Source organism: Olea europaea, chromosome 11 (assembly GCF_002742605.1).
Source record: "Olea europaea var. sylvestris chromosome 11, O_europaea_v1, whole genome shotgun sequence".
In the NCBI taxonomy this organism is placed as follows: domain Eukaryota; kingdom Viridiplantae; phylum Streptophyta; class Magnoliopsida; order Lamiales; family Oleaceae; genus Olea; species Olea europaea.
In genome coordinates, this window is record NC_036247.1 from 31,992,108 (window position 1) to 32,014,481 (window position 22,374).

General features: G+C 35.9%; 3 protein-coding genes across 3 annotated transcripts; all 3 read right to left on the reverse strand.

Annotated features, from left to right (window-relative positions):
• Nucleotides 1-622: 622 nt before the first annotated feature.
• Nucleotides 623-1,378, reverse strand: LOC111404722 (60S ribosomal protein L34-like). The gene is made up of 2 exons (XM_023033489.1): nucleotides 1,372-1,378; nucleotides 623-1,090 (listed from the first exon to the last, which is right to left on the reverse strand). The coding sequence occupies exons 1-2, from the start codon at nucleotides 1,376-1,378 to the stop codon at nucleotides 879-881; spliced, it is 219 nt and encodes a 72-aa protein (XP_022889257.1). The 3' UTR covers nucleotides 623-878.
• Nucleotides 1,200-12,326, reverse strand: LOC111404087. The gene is made up of 5 exons (XM_023032818.1): nucleotides 11,896-12,326; nucleotides 10,867-11,132; nucleotides 10,582-10,793; nucleotides 3,861-4,128; nucleotides 1,200-1,687 (listed from the first exon to the last, which is right to left on the reverse strand). Exons 1-5 carry the CDS (start codon nucleotides 11,987-11,989, stop codon nucleotides 1,397-1,399), a joined length of 1,131 nt encoding a protein of 376 aa, XP_022888586.1. The 5' UTR covers nucleotides 11,990-12,326; the 3' UTR covers nucleotides 1,200-1,396.
• A 2,465-nt stretch (nucleotides 12,327-14,791) lies between these two features.
• On the reverse strand, nucleotides 14,792-18,062 carry LOC111404724 (zinc finger MYM-type protein 1-like). The gene is made up of 3 exons (XM_023033490.1): nucleotides 17,735-18,062; nucleotides 15,978-17,632; nucleotides 14,792-14,938 (listed from the first exon to the last, which is right to left on the reverse strand). Exons 1-3 carry the CDS (start codon nucleotides 18,060-18,062, stop codon nucleotides 14,792-14,794), a joined length of 2,130 nt encoding a protein of 709 aa, XP_022889258.1.
• Between the last annotated feature and the right edge of the window lie 4,312 nt (nucleotides 18,063-22,374).

The following is a 22,374-nucleotide window of genomic DNA, read 5'->3' on the forward strand; positions in this document are numbered from 1 at the left end:
AAAAATTTGAGTGTCAAGTGAGGGGCAAAAGGAAAATATGAAAAATTGCATCAGATAAAGAGCATTGGTCGTCATATGCGTAATTGAGAAGCATTAAAGGTATCTTATCTTTCTTTGTGCACTCGTAAAAAAATCTTTTCTTGAAGAGGTACTTCAAGTCTGTCTTCACATTCTTACAACATTGGCCTCAAACAGGGATTCTCTTCAAAAATTTTGCATCCTCAAAAGACAATAAATAAGTGTTTGGTTGGATAAAATTATTATAGAATTATATTGAAAAAAGATTTGCAAATCTTTCAAAATGTGTGGATAATAAATAAATATAAATTATGAATATTGTAAAAATAAGGTTGAAACTAGTTCCAAAAAAAATAAAAAAATAAAAAAAAATTAAATGCATAAAAAAACATAAAAAAAAAACGAAACTATACGTGTCATGTCGAACACAATTTTTGTTAAAAGATAACGAACTACATAATAGAGCTTCTTATTTCAGATTTTGATCACCAAACGGAAGTGTATTAAGGCAAAGATAGTTTCTCAAATTTTGGTTCAAAGATAGGCCACGAAGTTGAGAAAATCAGCAACCATTTTTTTTTATTTTTTATTTTTCACCAGAAGAAGTAGCTAATTAATAATAACTCAGAATCAGTCAGGGAAAAATCAAGGATTACACGAGTAAATCCAAACGAAGTTTAAGATGTTATGGAAAGGCAGGGAAACCAAAACCAAATATGAGAATTTTCGACAAACTGAAGAACACAGTCATTTGATAAAATCTAAGAAGCAAACATAATTTAAGCATGGAAGCCTCAGAATACAATTCCAATAATCTTGACTAATAGTATCCAAAACTATATTGGCACATGACTCACTCTTCAGCTCTTAGCAGATAGCTTTTCCTTGGCCTTCTGAATCTTCAAAACCTTCTTCACAATTTTTTGTTCTTCCACCAAGAAAGCTCTAATGATCCTTTCCCTTACAGCACCTCCAGACAACACTCCACCATAAGCACGGTTCACAGTCCTCCGATTTCTTGATAATCTATATCTCTTGTACTCAGCAGGTCTCAAGTGAGGAATTATCCAAACTTATAAAGACGTTTTCAAGTCACTTTATAAAATGTGAAAGTAGCCTCAATGCTCATAATTTTGGCCACCAAATTCGCAACCAGTATTGCTCTTGAATTGGGCTCGCCGTCACTTCCATCACAGATTAATTCAAAATAAAAATTTTAGTATTTGTACAATATCTAGTCGAAACATTATGTCTTGAAGAAAATTTTTTATAACATGAAAAGGAGCTCAAATGTCAATATATGATATTACAAAACCCGAGCTGATGCGCCAGAACAAGTGCTGAAATGTAAACCCGACATAACTCGAAAAAGGCGCGTCTATCCAGCTAAAAGTGTTTTGATGATCAAGTCGGCCATTCCATCCGCATATGGAAACATGTGTCCAGCGCCTGGTAGCTCATGATACTGAATCCATGGCAGCTTCTGAGCAATGTAACGTTGTGGTGTCACGAGGACAAGTTTATCATCGTCTCCCTGCCATAGGTGAACCGAACCTTCACTTTCTGAAAATGGGTTCTCCAGGCCTGTAGGATCAAATTCCCAGGTCCCAAATCCAATCATCAAATCACGGTGAAGGGATACAAAATCTCCTTGCTGTCTCACCTGTGCCTGGCCATGTCAGAAAAGTAAAAATTCGTGGAAAATGTTAGTTTTGGAAAAGAAAATGGCTGGAGTTAAAATTGAATAAGAAAAGTTGCAAAAGAAAACGACCAGAGTACTATAAAAATGCGTCACACACGTTGCTTTTGGATTACATGCAGAACATATAAGGCAAAGTACAGAATACAGGATATATGAAGCACAGCCCCCTTGCATACATATCTCGTAAACACATGCAAAATTGAGGGAGTAAAACTTGTTGAATTCACTAGAAAATGCATATACAAACAGCTAAGAGGGTGGTTAAAAAAATATGTATTGCACCTAGAAAGAAATTTGAGGCATCATAGTTGCTGTGATTAAAGACTTTGCTTCACGTGATCTTGACTAGAATGCATGTTAAATTGCATAAAGTTTCGTATGTTGTAAACATCTCTTGCTCATTCTTTGTTTGAAAATTAGATCAAAGAATCTGGAGTAGAAACACTACCGAGAGAGTTCATGGCAGAAAATTGTTGCCCGTGTAAAGAGCAAAGGCAGTAAGGAAAATAACTGCAGAAAAGCATGGCAGTCTTGTCATTTTTGGTTTTGTTTGGGGGTTCACCGGGTATCAGGGAATGGCTGGTCTAATCCTTTTTTTGGAGGGCTGTTTGGGGAAGTTGAGTGGGAAATCCCGCGATTTTGACAATGGGAAGTCGAATGGGAAAGTTGTTTGTGGGAATCTATTATACAAAACAAGGGACTTGGAACAGACTTACTAATCCAATTTCCAACTCATTCTCATCAGCCCATTCCCTTGTACGAATGCAATTTTAGGTTTCTGCCCCTATCATTTTACCTAAAATGCTGCAGCAGATCAGAAAATAGCAGCCAATAACTACTTCACATCAAACTGCATTCTATTATTTTTTAATGAAAAAGAATGAAGAGAAAAGTAAAACACAGGCAAGAGCAATAGCAATAATTATAATTTCTTGAGAGATGGAATAAGTGATCTATGTATGATGCAAGGGTCAAGGAGTAAAAATCCATAGCTAATACAGTATCTTATGATACTCATTTATTACAACTCAGGATGTTTGGAAAGTGTATATAAATAGTTTAAATTATAAATAGATAGAAATGAGTTGTATATAAGTGGGTGGTACTTGTCGTTCCCCTCGAAATGTATCAATGGCTTAAGTGTTTATACAATGTTTATAAACATGAGCCAAAAATAGAGGCGTCTAATGTTGGAGTAGAGACGTATCAGGTCGCGTAGCTGATACAATGATAATCTTATGTATACTGCAATTCAAGTATTATGTCCTAAAATGCATATTTAATTATGTAATACAATCATATTTTTACGTAATAGTAAGTACAAATAAATCCAAAGATGAACTCATCCGGCACAATGAAATTTCCACAAGTGAACAATAATATTTGATAATGCGGACCTAGGAAAGATGTATGATGATGACTATTCTACCATTTAACATGCATTCAACCGTCAAAAGTAATACTTGTGATTTATATAGAAAATCGATAAATTTCTCTAGTTCGACAATTTTCAACATTCACCTGCTGTTTAAAGCTCAAAATAATTATACAATCAAAAGTAGAACGGTAATTACTAATTAAAACCTTACTTGGAACAAATGTTAGTGAGTTGGAAATGTTCTTGGACTTATATTGAATAATAATTCCGCGATGTTTAACAGTGGTAATTTATTAATCTCTTCTTAGATTATTTGCTTCCTTATTTTTCCTTTTTTTTTTTTTTTCCAATTTAGTCAACCATATACAGCTACTAATGGCATCTCTTAGTAATTTTTATCCACAAACAACATTGTAAGAAATACAAGCATAGATGATACCCATACTTCTAATATATCCCCCCCCCAACAAAACCCCCCACCCAAAAAAAAAAAAAAGGGCTAATGCTATAAAACACAAGTCTCATACAACAGTTTACAGGAATTTCAAAAATACATTTAGACACGTATTCATTGAACAAACATAATAATTTCAAAATCAACTTATTTTGAAAAGAGATACTTTATGGCAAAATACCATTAAAATATGATTTCTTTTATTCATTAAAATTATTTCTTAGATGTAATAATGATAGGGGAATTAGCATGATGTTCATCATTATATAGCCCAACAATATGCATCAAAGTATATACATCATAATTACCCGATACTCCTTCCGTATAGATTGAATTCTCGGCATAAGTTCTCTGTCTGGGTTGGAGATAATTGCTGGGTTGTGATATATAAGACTTGAACCCGGAAATAACTTTTGAGTGTTCCACCAGTGGGTAAGCCATGGCATGTAGTGAGAAACCCGGACCGCCCATTGATCCTGTGGAGGCTGCTGATCATAAGCTTCTTTGGTCAAGTTTGAAGGTAAACCAGGCCACCAATAATTGACGACTGGTGTTAAAAGAGCTGCTCCAGCCAATCTGTTCAAGATCACAGTCAAAATTAGGTGAGATGAACAAAATTAAGGCTCGCATTTGAAGAGAAGTATAACCAAGCAGAGTAATGGTGCATATAAAATGGTTTCACTACTTTGTTGGCATGTTGGCTTAGCTTAAAAAGTTACTTGTCGACTTCATTTTCCATAATGGACACGTGGACAACAGACGTTGGGCCCACTCACATCTACACAAGCAAATTACGGCACATTTTGGCTTGAAATTCAGTTGGAGATATGCAATAGTTCTGTACGTGTGAGGTGCTTCACGACATGAGATGAAAACATTCGAGCACGGACAGTATTATCAAAAATGATTATGCATGTGTTTGGCTCCCATTCTTGCCAAATTTTTCCGACATTTTTTCAAAAAAACGTGGGCCCCATGTCAGACAACAAGGACAGCATCCCTTACAAAAATTGAGGTCACTTGCGAAAATGTTGTCAATTGAGTAAGAAGATTCTTTTCTTTCCGTTTCTACCCTTTTCAATTGATTGTTGAATATTGGGGGAATTAAAAATAGTGGAGGGCAAAGATGTACATTTCCAATGCATCCTAGAGCAATTTAGTCCTTTAGGCTCCACGGCACTATTCTTTCCCTGTCCATCGCTGACAAAAATCATGTGTAATATCACGTGTTGTCAGCCAATTACTATAGGAAAATGAAATGAGTAAAAAAAAAAAAAAATCATTATAATGGGGCTCAAACGGGGGCTATGTATAAACCAAAGACTATGGATAACTTGAAAATGAACACAAATCTAGATTGAACACACAAATATTTGAGAGGGGAAGTTTAAATGGATTTTTAGCATGTAAAATATCGTTCCCTTAAAATCTTACAATAATTGCTATTTATAGAGTTAGGCCGGCGTGGTAGCCATTGGATCAGAACTACGTAGCCTCATCTCATTAATCGAGGCCTCACATCACTTTCTGCCATATGTGATATATATTGATAACGGGTTAGCCGCCCTACACCCTAAGTTGACAATTCTGATATTCGTTAATAGAAATATTAAATCAATCATTCCTAGAGATACTCCGCAAATTCCTTGAAAGATAGTAGGTGTCTCAGCTTAAAAGAGGGCTTCAAATGTGGGAGATAGTGCTTCGACGAAAAGGCTTCGAAACAATCATATAGTGCTTCGGCAGAGGAGCTTCAAAACAATGAAATAATGCCTTGGCAACTAGCTTCTTTATGTTGACCAATTGGGTCTTCGCTGAGTGTCAGATGTCTCCACGTGGCTCCCACTTCGGGCTTCGGATTATAAGGGGTAACAATAGTCCCCCAAGACTAAGTGTGATTATTTATGTAATGCATTGACTTCTATTTTATATTGAAATGAAAATTTTGTTGGAGTGGTTAATTTTAACCATCATAGTCCCCAAGAGCTTCTTCAGCTCTTGTAAGACTACTTCGCAGGAGACCCATTGGAATTTATTCCTCCCTTCAGAACCTTAAACAAAGGAAGGCATTTGTCTATTGCTTTAGAGACGAAACAACTCAAGGCTGCTATGCATCTAGTAAGGCTTTGTAGCTCTTTGGTTATTGAGGCGATCTCATTTCAATCGGAGCTTTGATCTCCTCAGCCTCAAGGTTAGCCTTAATGCTTCTTTAATTGATCATGTAGCCTAGGAATTTCCCTAAAACAACTCCGAATGCGCATTTGAGGGGATTAAGTCTCATCTCATACCTTCGTAGTATTCGAAAGGCTTTCGTCAAGGCATTTGGCATGATCATCCACTTTCAAGCTTTTCAGCAACATATCATCCACGCATACCTCCATTATCCTTCCAATAAAGTCGACGAACATCTTATTAACAAGTCTCTGATAAGTGGCCCCGACATTTTTTATTGTAGCCTGAGCAGGCGTCCATGAAGCTCAATAGTTCGCGTTTGACAGTAGAATCGAGCTGATCTATTCGTGAAAGTGGGAAATTGTCCTTGGGGTAACCTTGATTAAGATTGAAAAAATCTATGCATGCCCTCCACTTCCCACTGTGTTTCTTGACAAAGACGGTTTGATACCCACTTCGGATAGATTGATTCTCGAATGAAGCGATTCTCAATTAATTTCTTCACTTCATCCTTCAGTGCTCATACCTTTCCGGGTTGAGAGCCCTCCTTTTCTGCCGATGAGGGGTAGCTTTGGGGTCAATCTTTAAATAGTGACAACTAAACTTTAAATTAACGCCAACCATGTCCTTGTGTTTCCATGCGAAGATATCTAAGCTGTCACACAAGAAACATTTCAACTTTTCCCAAGCCTTTGCTGGTAGGTTTTTTCGGGCACGCAATAATTTGAAGAGGTCACGAGAATCCATGGTGAAACTCTCCAGCTCTTCAACAGGGCTGTCTAAGGTTCGCAATCAATTACAAAGGGATCTAGTTCATCAAGATTAGCCACTTCGTCAAGAACTTTCCCTTCTTCAGGGACTAATTGTACTTTAGAAACAGTCTCTTATTCAGAGGTGTCTATCATGTCAATGTCCTCCCCTTGTTTAGGTTCAAGGTCGTCGTCCATGTCAATATCCATTAGAATTACATTCACGTCTCTTGGTTTGGCCTTCCTAAAGGAGTTTGAATAGCATTCTCTCACACTTCTTCGATCATCTCTGACCGTAGTGATGCCATTTTCTGTTGGGAAATTTATGCATAAGTAGTAAATGGACGTGGCAGCCCATAAGTCCTTCAGTGCAGGCCTCCCAAATATTTCGTGATAGGCAGAAGGATTGTCAACCACCAAGAATTCCATAAAATGATGAGCAGTTAATGGTGTCATCCCCATCCCTGTTCCTTGAGTGATTTTCCCTCTTGGGACGATGTTATCGCCAGTGAAACCATACAAAGGGGAGTTCATTGGGGTCAGCTTATGATCAACTTCCATTTTATTGAAGGCTCCAAATATGATGTTGACTGAGCTTCCATTTTCCACCAACATCCTTTTGAGGCCTTTTCGCGCTACAATAACCCATACTACTAGGGCGTAGTAATGTGGATAGTGCACACCAATAGCGTCGTCTTATGTGAAGGTGACAAGTTGAACCCTTCTTTTAGTTGAGGGTCGGCTGTTATTGACTACGAAACTCGCCATTGGGAGGTCCTTGGCCTCCACTACATAGTTTCTTTGGGCATTTCTGGTCTCTCCCTTAACATATGGGCCTCCAAAAATTATGTCAATTTCTCGAAAAGGTTCACTACCATCATCATTGGTTGAGGGGCTCCTCCTCTGCCTTTGGCCTTCCTTGGGTCTTTCCTTATCATTTTCCTGCCTTCAAGGGGCATCTTCCTAATGGGGCGCCTTGTCTCATCACTCCTAAGCTGTTGATCGTGCTTCGGGAGAGGTATGTCTCTTCGGAGGTGCTTGTTCCTCATTCGATTGTTGGTATGGGCGTGCACTGCGATACCCCTGCAATCAGCACTACTGTGGCTATAGGAGTGGTGGTAGGTACAATAGAGGGGCGATTCGTTCCTATTTCTAGGTTCAGCGCTTCGTCCTCTACCTTTTCCTATTTAAAGAAATCGTTGATTTGGTCCTCTTTAGTACATTTCCATGTTAGGTTCACTTCCTTGTATGCCAAAGCAAGTACTGCATTTAATGTTGTTACAACTAGCGCTTGCCCAAGATTGAGGGAGGTCGACTGTCTGGCCTGTGATCAATCAAGTGGGAGGTGGGACCCCTTCCTCGTTGCATTTGAGGAGGTGGGAGTTCTCGAGTGACCCTATTTCAATGGTCTTTCAATTCTTCATTGATAATTTCACGCCTTCTCATTTCCACCAGGTGCCATAGCTGGTAGAGTCCTCGTTTTGTACATCTCTCTAGAAGAGAATTCATATACAACCCTCCTCTTATAGCTGACAGTGCCTCCCTGTTGGTAACTTGCACACAATAGGGCATTTCATCAGTGAAACGAGACAAGAAGTTTTTCGACGCTCTCCCTGTTGTTGCCTCATGTTTTACAGGCGCTATATTAGCTCTTCGCCTTCTTTGCTAGTAGCGAAGCGCTTAAGAAAAGCCTTATTTAAGTTTAGCCAACTTCGGATGCTTCCTTCTGGGAGTCTAGTATACCATACTTCAGCTGCTTCCTTTAGGGCCAAGTAAGAAGCTCTGCATTTCATAGTAGGAGTGAAGCCCCTTAGGCTCATGTGGTTTTGAAGCTGTTAAGGTGCTTCGCAGGATCACCTCTTCCATCATATTTGGGAATCTTTGGAAGCACTACGTGGCTTAGGACTAGGCGTCTCTAATCCCTTAAGAAAATGGCAGGTTGTCATCATCATCATCATTAAGATCACAAGAGCTTTGTGGTTCATCAAAATCTTCATCTTCTTTGCCTTGAGTTACCTGAGGCAGTTGAGATGGTCCCGCATGGTTCCTGGCCTGTTCTGCCCTCCTTTCACGCTTATTTCTAGGCGGAAGATGCCAAGGCATATTGTCATAAACAGGTTCGTTTTGTATTTCAAACCGAGGTGGTCTCTGCTACTATCTCTAGGTGTAGGAGGTTGGGCCTGCCTAATTCTAGGCAGTATGGGGCTCAACCTGTCAAAGACGCTTACGGACCTCTGAGGCATGTCTTCTGGGCCGTAGTTTGGGGGAAAGTTAAATGGGACCTCATTGGGTCGATCAGTGGCATGGGAGATGTGTCAACCCCAACTACGCTTTCTTGAAGGGCTTCCTCCCTCGCGTAGTGTAGTAATCAGTCATTAAGCTTTGAACCTCCTCCTCACCATGATAGTAGTTTCCTTGTGATAATTCGTGTAGGAATGCATTTCCTTGAGTTGCATATGGAGAAACTAGGTATCCTCCCTGGCCTGCACTCTCCTTAGTAGCTTATGCATGGCAATGTTTTGCCGAGTTATGTCCCACATGTTTGCAACCATGGTGGCAACTTTCTTGGTGAGTCTAGGAGCTATTCTGGACTTCTCGATCCACCTCGCTTGTAGCTAGTGAAATTGGTAGCGAGCCGATGGAGTAGCATAACTGAATTCCCCTTCTTCAAGGTGTTCCCTATTCCTACAAGGCGTAGACTCTTCATTATTTGAACTCGTGGTAACGCTTCTTTTCGGGCTTCTTGACACTAAACGATATTCCTTTATTCAAGGAATGCACCCGACTTCAAAAAAAAAAAAAAAAAAAAAAAAAAAGTTTTCATATGAAGAATTCAAAAAAAAAAAAAAAAAAAAAAGGTTTCTCTTGGAGTTCTTGGTGATTCTTTCTTCTAGAACACCTCATTTTCTTCAAAGGCAAGAAAATTCCCCCAAGAGTGTCTTTCTCCTGGACCTTTCTCCATCGAATTTTCGTGCTTTAGTGCGTGTTTTTCTGCATACAATGCCAATCTGTTGAATCCGTTTTCAGTAATGAACACGTGAACAACAGATGTCCAACCCACTCGTGTCCATACAAGCAAATTTCCACGTTTTGACTTGAAATTTGATCGAAGATATGCAATAGTTCTGTACGTGGGAGATGCTTTACGACACAAGACGAAAACATTCGAGCACCGACAATATTATCATAAATGGTTATATATACAAACTAAAGACTATGGATAACTTGAAAAGGAACATAAAACTAGATTGAACCCACGAATATTTGAGAGGGGAAGTTTAAATGGATTTTTAGCATGTAAAATGTCGTCCACTTAAAATGTTACAAGAGTTGCTATTTATAGAGTTTGAGCCAATGTGATAGCCATTGGATCAGAATCACGTGACATCATCTCATTAATCGAGGTCTCACATCACTTTCTGTCATACGTTTGATACATTGACAATGGGTTAGCCGCCTACACCCTAAGTTGACAATTCTAGCATTCATTAATATAAATGTTACATCAATCATTCCTAAAGATACTCTGCAGATTCCTTGAAAGAAAGTAGGTGCCTCAACTTAAAAAAAAGAGCCTCGAACGAGGGAGATAGTGCTTCAACGAAAGGACTTTAGAACAATCAGATGATGTTTCGACAGAAGAGCTTTGAAACAATGAGATAGTGCATCGGCAACAAGCTTCTTTATGTTGACCAATTGGGTCTTCGTTAACTGTCAAATATCTCCACGTGGCTTCCACTGGGAGATACGGATTATGAGGCATAACAATAGTCCTCCACGTCTAAGCATGATTATTTATGTAATGCATGAACTTCTATTTTATATTGAAACGGAAATTTTGTTGGGGTGGTTAGTTTTAACCATAATTACTTATAATTAAGTTCTACACAAATACTTCTTTTTACAAGTCAAAGTTGGGAATCACTACCTATTTTCACAACAGGGTAAGAGTTTCTTTCAAAATAAGTAACTTTTTTTCAAAGTAAGAAAAGTAACATGACTCAACATATTCGGAAAAAAAGAAAGAAAGAAATATTTTCTTATTTTTAGTCAAACGTGTTCTATGCTTCTGTGAAACCCCAATAGTTATAATTGAGATATATTATACCTGTGAGGGATATACTTAAGGCAGGTCCATACCAGCTGTCCACCCATAGAAAATCCAACAAGATAGAATTTGGATCCCAATCCCAACTTATCAGCAAGCTCCTCAATGTCAAAAGCAGTACTCTTAACTGTTTGTTTCGGGTTAGGATCACTTTCCCCATAACCAGCTCTGTCGAATGAAACAATACGGATTCCTTGACTTTCAACAAGATCCTGGCACGAAATTCAACATAAAAACATTGACCCTCAGAAATCAATGTAACAACACAAGAAAAAAGGCTGTTACCGGGGAGAGGTTTGAGGTTATAACAGAAACATCATGTCTGCAACAATCAAAACCATGGATGAAGATTATTTTATACTTCACTTCATCCTTTGGGACGCCATATTCTTTGTAAGCCAAGTGTCTCCCATCGTTAAGTTGTATTCTGGAAGCTGTAATGGGAGGTCCATCTGGCGAGCCACATGTTTTGGGAGGAGGAGGCCGGGTAGCCTGATAAGCCCATGCCAAAAGCCCGATGAAGGAAACCAGTAGAATTTTCTTGAACAACCCTGAAATGTTTTAGTTCCAACAGAAATGAGTTGGGGGTATAGGTGTTTTAATTGGAGGAAGTTAGAGGTTGATTCAATAGTTAATCACGTATTAACCATGAACTTTGAATACATTTATTGAATCAAACCTTTTGATAGCTGCACATCAAATGCAAACAACTTTAACCAAAAGTCCATATATTTCAGTTTTCAACAAAATTGCTTACTTTGCCCAGCACACGGTATCTTAATGCACCAACACTTACTTGATCACTCAAAACTTTAAATCGAAATTGAAAGCTACTCGGAATTTTATTTTGGAAATAATCACTTTTCCTTCAATATCAAATTAACTAATACAACATCGACTTACAAATAAATAACAGTCCTAACACAATAAGATGGAAAAATAACAGACGGTAAATCTAGTAAACAGGATCAAGAATTTAGAAAATTTTCTCTAAGAATTTAGTTCACGGAACAGCTAGAAAATTCATGTTTATATAACAATCAATTGAATACTGATTAATGGGCATCAGGTTAATTATACACAGAATACAAATAAGAAGATAAGCAGCAACATAGTTTCAATCACTTTCACATCTACTCTATCCAAATCTAATGTGCCTTATATTTATATCAGTTTTCTTATTTACAAGTCATTAATTCAAAAGGTCCATTATCTGAATAAAATTCTCCAACGTTTTCCCATGTCATTCATGTACCTCAGTATTTGATACCACAACAACTGATTGTGTATTAATTGAATCGAGAAAAATATGACCTGAAAATCCTGCAACGGAAGCCTTTTGCTTTGGTTTTCTGGTGTGAGCCCTTGCTGAGGCTGCTGATATTTTTCTGGACGTTCCAACCGCCATTTTCTTCTTTATTCTTCGTATCAAAAGTCAATTCTTGCCTTGATATAGAACATGAAATAAATAGATGACCGGAAACTCAGAGATCTAACGCAAACACTCAGTAATACAAAACACAGTCGGACAGATTGGCGGAGACAGAGAGAAATCTGAACGTCGTGATAGGCAGTGAAACGCTGGGTCATTCTCATTCTTTTTCAAAATCCATTTTTTTCTGTTTTCTATTTAATCACACATTTAAATTTAAAAAATTGCTTCATTTTTCATCCATACATTCTCCCTCTTCTAAAATTCAATTTTCCATAAAAATGGGTGTCAACACCTCTGAATAACGAGGAAGAGCCGCTGCCGCTGGTCAGTGAACTGTGATTATTTAATCATTTATTATTTACTTATTTTTGTAAGAACGTGTCAACATGGAACTTGAATAATGTGGAAAAAAATTTGGTTTTTCTAAAGAGAAATTTTACATGTTTTACAATCACATGATGGTATTTGTACAATTAATTTGATAATAAATTTGACAATGTATAAGCTAATAGACATCATATTTATTAATTTGAAAAAATATTTTTAAAATCACAGAAAAATTGCGGAACCCGAAATTAAATCACAAGCTCCAATCCAAAGGCTGAGATGTCAACACCTTTGCCCTTAATGTTAAATGGCGCGGGCCCCATCTATTAAAGATCAAGGGTCGAGGCAACAGCACCTCGGCCCTGGATTGGAGCCCGAGCTCTGTAGCATCACTCTTAAAATTAATGACAGTGATCTTTACACCTATCACATTGTCAAACTTATTGTAAAAATAGATTAAAAATAACATGGATATTTTTATTTTCTTTTCTAAAATTTCAAAATCATCCCCTCTTAGCATAAAATTTCCATTTTACACTATTTCCTTAGGGCTTGCTTGGGAGTTTTATTTTCACTGATTTTGGATGAGACCTTTTATGAAGAGTTGAAAAAATCAATATTTGCTAGTTTTTTTTGCCCCAAATTTTGGATGGTTTAAAAACCACTCAAAATCGGTGTAGTGAAATTTGAACAATTCTCTCAACACGTCAAATCATCGAGTTTTGACCCTTTCTAATATTCACTTCTAATTTTACTTTTTAACACCCCTTTTTAACATATAATTTCCATTTTACACTGTTTCCTTATGCTGCTATATAAATGATTATATTTGATTTCTTATTTTTATTTTAGAAAGTAAATTGTTTACATTTTAAAAGTATTATTTTTATTTCTTTAACAAAAATATGTCTTCTCGAAAATCCAAGCATGAGATTTCATTTTATTGTTGACAAAATGATGAACAATGCTAGGGCCTACAGGCCAAACACATTACAAGGGGGTGGGTAATTTTTTTTTTTTAAATAATCCCCCACCCCTGACACAGCATGTGAGGGCCTGTACATTAGGCATTTTTCCAAAATGATATACTATGAGCAGAGAGGAGGAAGGTTCACGTATCTTACCTTACAAATGGATAACAGATATAAGGGGAGATAGACAAGGGATTAAAGCATAAAGGAAATAAAGGAGTATTAATCCTAAGAAATAATACAAAGTAATGCATGAAATTAGCGGTGGACATTTTTTTTGGAACCGATGAAATCAGACTGTGATCAACCGATTCGATTTCGATTTCGATTTCGATTTCGATTCCTTTACTAAATGGGTCGATTTTGAGACCATATATCGAGAACATATCAATTTTCGATTCTACCTTGAGAACAAATAGTGAATTCGATTCTTCCAAATTTCTCTTTTTATTTGCACCAAGGTGCATTAGATCTTTGAACACTAAACTCCAAAATTATGTCAAGTTAAAATTTTATTTACCATGCATTCTTCTTCTTTCCTTTAATGGGTAATTAAAATTAAAGTGTAAGTACTTTCATAAATACGTTTCAAATCTATAGCTTTGATACAATCCAATAAGAAAAATATATTTTTAGTTGTTCAATGTTTCATAAGAATTCAAAATTTTCATTGTTTTTAAAGTGATTGACCATCAAGAATCAAGATCCAAGAAGATTTGCACAGGTAATCAAATTATTGTTATGTATTTTTTAAGAATTAGTTTTTGATCGAAATTTTACCATTTGTGTTGTGTTTAATAGTTTATCCTTTTTTGGCCTTTATGAGCCAATCTTGAACTTTGTAGTAGATTTTTGTTTATTGTCTTGTTTAATTGATTTTTTGTATGATCAAATTACAAGAATGATAAGTGGTTATATACTTTTTTTTTTATTTGACAAATAGTTTCATACTTTATTTTTATAATTTTTTAATATAAAGAATCGGATTAGACCGAATCAAAACAAATTAGTTCGGTTTCAGTTCATTTCTATGGTTGGATATGAAATCAATGGTTCCATTTCTAAAATTCTCATTGATACTTTGGTTTGATTCGATTCTTTTTAGTATCGGATCGAATCAGACCGCGTACACTTCTACATGCAATCAGAAATATTACTCTACTTATAACATATAAACCAACTCGATATAGAATTGACATCAAGAAATTTTTGGAATCAATTTCAACCCACACCCTTATCAAATCTCATTTATTTTATTTTATTTTTTACGGGGGAATCCGCGGTCACTACCATTCAGGTGCGCACTGGATAAATTTTCGGACTGACACAATAGTCTGCAAACTACACTAGTCAGGTAAACCGCACTAGGCAAGTTATATACAACATGCTCAACCGAGAAAGTGTTGGTAGGAAGAATCGAATTCGTGACCAAAGATTTCCGCGTTCACCTACTCCTCCATCAAATCTCAACTGTTGCTCAGTCCTCGGCATGTCTTAAAACCCTTCCCCTAGCAGCTAGTTTGGAGCATTTTAAGCATCCATCAGTGTTTAGTTTGATAATTCTAGGAGAAGGTTTGAGCAGCTTCACAAGGATCTCAAGCTCATCGAAAGGAGGTGTTTTAGGCTAGAAGAGATTAGTTGCGCTCGTATGAGATAATTTTACTTTCATTTTCTAATATTGCTGTGGTATAAATTTCAATATTATTATTAATACCAATTAGAGTAATTTTATTAAATCTAGCAATATAAAATATTTAATGGATTTTTCTATTAGCTGTATTAAATTATTTTAAAATATTTATTCATGTTGACTTGTTAATTGCTTGTCAAACATATTTGCCCAAAAAAATAACATTTTGTGAGAATTCATGAAAGAATCTTTTGGTTATTCATTAATATACATTTGAATTCTCAATAATTCTTGCATCGTTATTGAACCAAAACAATCTAATCGATCATGTCAAATAATAAAATATTAAGGACATTTGAACTTTTGGTTTAAAATATAGTATTTACTTTAATTGTATTTATAGTACAAATGAAGGAAAAAGAAAAAAAGAAAAAAAAAAGAAAAAAGAAAAAAAGAAGAAGAAGGCATATGAATGCTTAAAATAGAATTGACGATAATCAATTTTGTATCATTTAGTAAAATAATAATTGCTCTTTTAGAGCATTTAAAAACATTTGAACGATATCACACATTATTTTTTGCTAATGTTTAGACTTGCATGTACATATTTATAGAATCTCCGCCTTGAACAACATTGTAAGCAAAATATGCTCAGATATTTTAAGAATGAATGAAATCAAACAGTGGCGAATCCAGGATTCAAGTTCAGCTAGGGCGGTTTGACCGTTGACCGACGATCGTTGACTGTCGACAATCGTAATTGTTCGATCGTTTATTAAAATTTGGTTACATAATATTAAAAGTTATTCAATATATATGTAAATGAACTAAAACGTCAAAATCGTATACATATGAAAATATATTTCGATACAACCCAAAATAGTAAAAAAAAAAAATACGATACAACCTTACTCAGTTACTCTGTAACTCTAAACTTAGACAACTGTATTCTACGGGGTCTCATAATTTGAAAACGTTGCAATATTGCCTCATTCTCAATTTGTTTAAAAATAGATTTCTCCACGTAAACCACCAAATTGTCATTCAACCAGATATCACCCATTTTGTTGCGCAAATCACTCTTGATTAGATTCATAGCAGAAAATACCCTTTCAACACTTGCAGTTGCCACAGGTAATATCAAAGCCAAGGTGAGCAGCCTATAAACCAATGGAAAATAACAGAAACTTCTAGTTTCAATCAACTTCTGAGCTACACAGGATATACTATTGAGATTAAAGAAAGTTTCGTCCATTCTCACAAGCAAAAGAAACTTATCAAGTTGAGGTCTAATTAATAAAAGTTCTTCACTATTGAAGTCCAAAGGATAGAATTGAGCAAAACGTAGCAATTTATCCTTATCAAAAGCTGCAAATGAATCTCTTGGACTTAAACATGAAATGCAAGTAAAGAGCTCAGTAGTTGTTTCTGGAAATTGATCATTCAACGCTTGCAAGATTGAGTCTATCACATGACAATACAAATCAACATAAAAGCGATGAAAATAAGTCACCTGTTGAGCTACACGCCTAGGTCGACCTTTCACCACTACAATATCCTCCATATTAGGCACTAAAATATGTCTATCAACACAAAACTCAATCACCCTACTGAATAAAGTATCCCAACCATTCTCTCTCAAGTTCTGCAATGCACACTTACACAAATTCAATAACCTCATAGCATTCTGAATATCCTGATCCTTTTTCTGTAAGGCTTGTGAAAGGTCGTCTGTAATTGCAAGAATTTCAAACATAAAGTGAAGACTGAACACAAACTCAAAATCTTGCATATTGTTCATCTGTCTTAAGGTCGAAGATTTTTTATCTGAGTGTACGCCATCTTCTGATATATTCTCAAGAATATCTATAATAGCATTAAACATATTAATGAAACGAGTAACTGTCAATAAATGTAAGCCCCATCTAGTATCACCTGAGCGTGCCAAACTCATTTCTTGAAACTGACCACTTCCACCAGTAAGTTCCCCAGCATTAAGTTTCTCCAGAATATTAGCTTGATAACTTGTTCGAAGAGCATCTACACGCTTACATGATGCACCAACCAAATTCACAATAATAGCAAGTACGTCCAAAAAATCACCAACCATACAATTCCTACGTGCCACAGATACAATTGCTAACTGAAGCTGGTAAGCGAAACAATGAACATACATAGCATGCCAGTTCTCTCTAAGAATTAAAGCTATTAACCCATTGAACTCACCTGACATATTACTTGCTCCATCATAGTCTTGACCTCTCAGACTAGATATACTCAGCCCATGTGTAGAAAACATTACATCAATGGCATCCTTCAGTGATTGGGCACAAGTATCAGTGACATGGGATATACCCAAAAAACGCTCCTTCACTCGCCCACTTTTATCAACAAACCTTAAAACAACTGCCATTTGTTCTTTCATAGAATTATCGCGAGTCTCATCAACTAAAATTGAAAACAAAGAATCACCAATCTCATTGATAATAGCCCTTGTCATCTCTACAGCACAACAATTAATCAAATCCTTTTGGATGGTTGGTGAAGTCATTTGGTCATTTCCAGGAGCATTACTAAATAATACTTCTTTAATTTCCTTACAACGAGCTGCATACCAGTTCAATACCTCAATCAGATTTCTTCTATTAAGAGACTCTTCCGATTCATCATGACCACGAAATGACAATCCTTACATCAAGAGGAGTCTAGTACAATCTAGCACCGCAGTCAACCTGGTCCTATAACTTTGTTGTTGACTACTACTTTGGCTAGAAATAACGTAAGAGATACTTTGCTTTTGATTCATCAAGTTGGTACACTTTGCAAAAGCTTGATTATGAGAACTATCAAAGAGACCGACATGATCTTTCAATGTCTTTTTATGCTTCCAATCCCTAAAGCCGGTCTTAGTAAATATATGTCCACCCCCTTGACTCCCTCTATCAGGTTTGAACAGGTAGCAATGCAAACAATACGCCGCATCCTTTTCTATACTGTATTCCAACCAATGAAATTCGGAGAACCATTCTTTCCGAAAACATCTATTATCATTCCCCATCGGTCTTCTTGGGAAATCATGTTCATATGGTTGACAAGGACCCTTCTCCAAGTATGACATCCTAACAACATCTCTAATATTAGAATCATATAATTCGATAGGGGGGCGTTTCCCTAGATCAGATACAAGATCATCCACATTCAATTTGAGCTCGAGACTTCTTTGTGTTATTCAATAACTCTTGTTCTCGACTAGAATCAGTGGCGGGACTAGACCCACAACTAGAAGTAGAAGAAATGGGTATGGACTTTCGTTTTGGTTGAAAAAATCGTTCCATGATCTGCAAAATGTCATCCTAAACGTAAATTCTCAAATCAATAATCATTCCTAATATCATATTCCCTCATCAAATCATAAATTACTCATCATAAATCACAATTCGCAAATACAATTTCGTAAACATAAATTCACATAAATTACTCATCATCAAACACGGGGATTGAAACCTAATGTCAACAAGTTTCTTACTGGAAGTCTTGAACCAGACCATACATTTAATTTCATGTTTTTGTTCCATTTATAGCATTATGGATAAATTCTTTATGTTTGACTAATACATTATTTATCGCAAAGATCCAATTCCATTAAATTGCTGTCAAATTCTTTATGAGAAGGTAATTCTAATTCTGAGTGTCATTTTTGTTTTCAAATTCTTTATAAAATTCTTTATTCCCGTCTTCAAATTCTCACTTTTCCATTCAAGAATTCCATTTATCACTTCACAGTTCACCACAGATTCACAAATTCTTCACAAATTCACAAAATCACAAATCACAATACTTCACAATTCTTCACAAATTCACAGTTCACAAATCACAGATTCACAAAATCACAAATTCTTCACAAATTCACAATTCACAATTCTTCATAATTCCAAGTTTCCAACCCCTGAACCAGTGAACCCCATCCCATGATTCCCATTGACATTGTCACATTCGCCTCTCACAGTCTCACTCTCACTGTCTCGCTCTCGTAGACTCGCACTGTCACAGCCGGCACAAGCACAGTCGCACTCGCACACTCGCATAGACGCACAGACGACAGTCACGGCACAGTCATCATCAACAATTCAACATTCAACAGTTCAACACCAAAACCCAAAAAAAAAATAATAATAACTAAGAGTGAAAGGAGGAATCATCACTCACCGGTCCGAGATTTTGATGCCTGAACCTGAAGTCTGTGACTCTGTGGTGTGAATTTGGAGCAAGAAGAAGGGAGATTGAGGAAAAGGGTTCGGTAATTTTGGGGAAAATTCGAAATTCTAGGAGCTGCGCACCTGTGCCTGCTGCCTGACCTGCCTCTCATCTTCTGCTGGCTTGGAGTCTGGAGACGGAGTTGGGGCTGGGTGGCTGGGAGGGTCGAATGAAATGAAAAAGGGCAAATAAAATGGGTTATGGGACATGGGTACCGGGTACGGGTTGCCGGGTTGGCTAAATTCATTTGGGTTGGGCTGCAGCTTTGGCTAAATAAATTAAATAACAATAGTCAATAGCCCAAAAATTAATATACTTAAGCCCAAACAGCTAAACCCAACCAAAAAAATTAAAACCCGGCTGCTGTGCTGCTTCAGGCTTCGTCTTCCTTCTTCTGTTCTTCACTCTTCAGTTCTTCTCCTCCAAGCTCCAATGGCGCAACTGCAGCCTGCAAGTACTTACTCGGCGGCTTTGTAGATTCCAGCGGAGCTAGCATGTGCGGCCGTGCCCCCTCGTCGGGTGCTGGCTCCGTGCCTGAAATCAAAAGAATACTAAGCGTGTTTGAGAGCCTTTTTCTTAAAATAAGTCCTACAATAGTGATTTTTTGAAGAATGTGAGGTTAAAAGTAGGAAAAAATTTTATATTTATATGGAAAATTATTTTATTAGAAGACCGTGTAATTGAAAAGGAGCTTGAAAAAAAAATGAGATCACCAAACTCTGTAAATTAGGTTCCCATCAATTACTGAGTAAACGTCATTTTCAAAAGTTGACGAATTTGATGATGTGTCTATTCAAATGACTTACATGATGCATCATTCCACTTACTGGACTCCAAATCACATAGTTGCTTCCTACGTGGAAAAAAGTTGTTTGTCAAACACCTTTCTCACCAAAATAATAATAATAATAATAATAATTCAAAAATCAAATTAACAAAATCCAAACCAGAGAGCGACAACCCAAAAAAGAAATCCCAAAATGTGGGTGAAAATTGATCGAAGTTTTGTGTTAAAGATTAAAAAAAAAAGGATAAGAGGAGAATTTTGAAACCTTATCTTCAACATATACATACAATTTCCGATGATATTGAACAGAGAAGAGAGAAATTGAAGCTCTACATGAACAGTAATGGTAAAAGGAGATCTATTCAATTCAATCATCGTTCAAATTTCAACATAATTGTTGGTCACCTGGATTTGAAAAACAAGATCAAATCCGATTTGGAAAATTTTGTGAAGTCAAAGCAGATTTATTACAAGCCTGGCCGTGTTTGGCAGCGGAACTATCTTCTTTAAGACTCATCCGACACTAAAAAATCCATTTTCATTGCAGTCATAGAAAACTATGATGGTAATCTTAGTTTGCTACTGTTGCAAACGAAGGGTAAATTTTTTATTGTTGACAAAGATTTGGATTGATTATGTAAGAACCTGTGGCCTTATGGGCTGGTTTGTCTTCCAGTTATTGGGTCAGTCTGTCTTTCTATTAATTCCTTTAAGTATTGTATTGGGTCATTAGTTAATGAAGTCCAATGGGTTACGCTTAACCCAGTCCAATAGTAGGAATAAATGCCAGAGTTGACTGAGTCCACAGTCATGTCCGAGTTTTTAGGAAGAGTCTGTAGTGCAGTAGTCATGTTCCTTATTTTTCTGAAGTAGAGTCTGTTAGAGGAAGACGTGGAGAACTGGAAGTTGTGGTCATTTGTTTTGTATTTAACCTTGAAGATATATGAAAAAAGCATCTATCTGGCAAGTTGCACCATCACAGGTGTTTGTAGGTGAATCTCCTCGAAGTGATTCAGCATTCATTGTTCTTTTTCACTCATTTATCAAGTTGATTCCTAACAGATTATATTTCGGAGAAATTGAGAACTGGGCTTTCTTCATCTGGTTGTTGAATTTAATGGATGGGATTTTGTGGTCGAGTTGTTGTGATGGGAGGATTATGATTTTTATGATGAATAGTAAAGGAGGGATTTATTTTTATTTTGAAAAATCTGATTTTTGAATTTATTTATTTATTTTATTTTTTCTGGTGAAAATTGTTTTTGGCAAACAACAACTTTCCACATCGGATGCAATTATGTGATTTGGCATCCAATAATTATAATGACGTGTTAGACAAGCCATTCCGTTAGATATGTAATCAAATCCATCAATTTTTGTAAACGGCGTTTACTCAGTGATCGATGGGATCCCAGATTGCAAAATTTAGTGACTAAGTGGAAAGTTCTAAAGTTTAGTGACTCTGTGGAAACTTTAGGCAAAATTTAGTGACCATTTAGGGAAATAGCCCGTCAAATACTTATATATCTTGAAAGTTAAGGAGATAAAAATAAAAATGACTCCTTATAAACAAATTAGCATGATTCTAAAAGAAGACAACTTTGGAAATAAACTTTCATATTTGGCCAGCATAAGCAAGAATGCCAAGTTTCTTTTAAATTGACAATTTATATGTACATACCATCAACTTTATTTACCAATTACCACTTACAATCGCGACAATTTTTTATTTTTTGTACATGAAAGCAATTTTCCTGCATTTTCAAAAGAATCGAAATAACAAAACATTAGAATAATAATTTATAATTCTTCAAGAGTATTATCTTAATATTTTTTTCTTGAAACACTAATATGTATAATTTTGTTATTTGATAACAATGAAGCAATATTCTTATAGAATATTTAGAAATAGCAATTTATGCTTCTTGAGGAGCAATAGCAATAACAAATTATTCTTATACCATATTGATTTGAATAAAATGATGCCTTTTAGAATATATAACAATACAATATTATTCTAGAATATTGGTATAAGCAACTTTTTTTTTTTTTTTTTGAATATTGATGTTTTACATAATCATGCATCTTTGGGGTTAACAATTTAATAATTTTCTAGTATATTTTTATATTTTGTGTTATCAGGAATGATGATATTTTTCTAGAATATTAATATATATGGAATTTAGGCCTCTTCAGAAATATAAATTCTTTCATATGGGCTTCATGCTGCAACATTTTGTATATAATGTTTTTGCTTTTAATGAGCATTATATTTTATAAAGACATTCTTCGAACACAATCACACTATTTTTCAAAAATATTAATTAACAAAAATTTACAATTATTAAAAATAACAATACAATATACTTGAAGAATTTTAATATATATG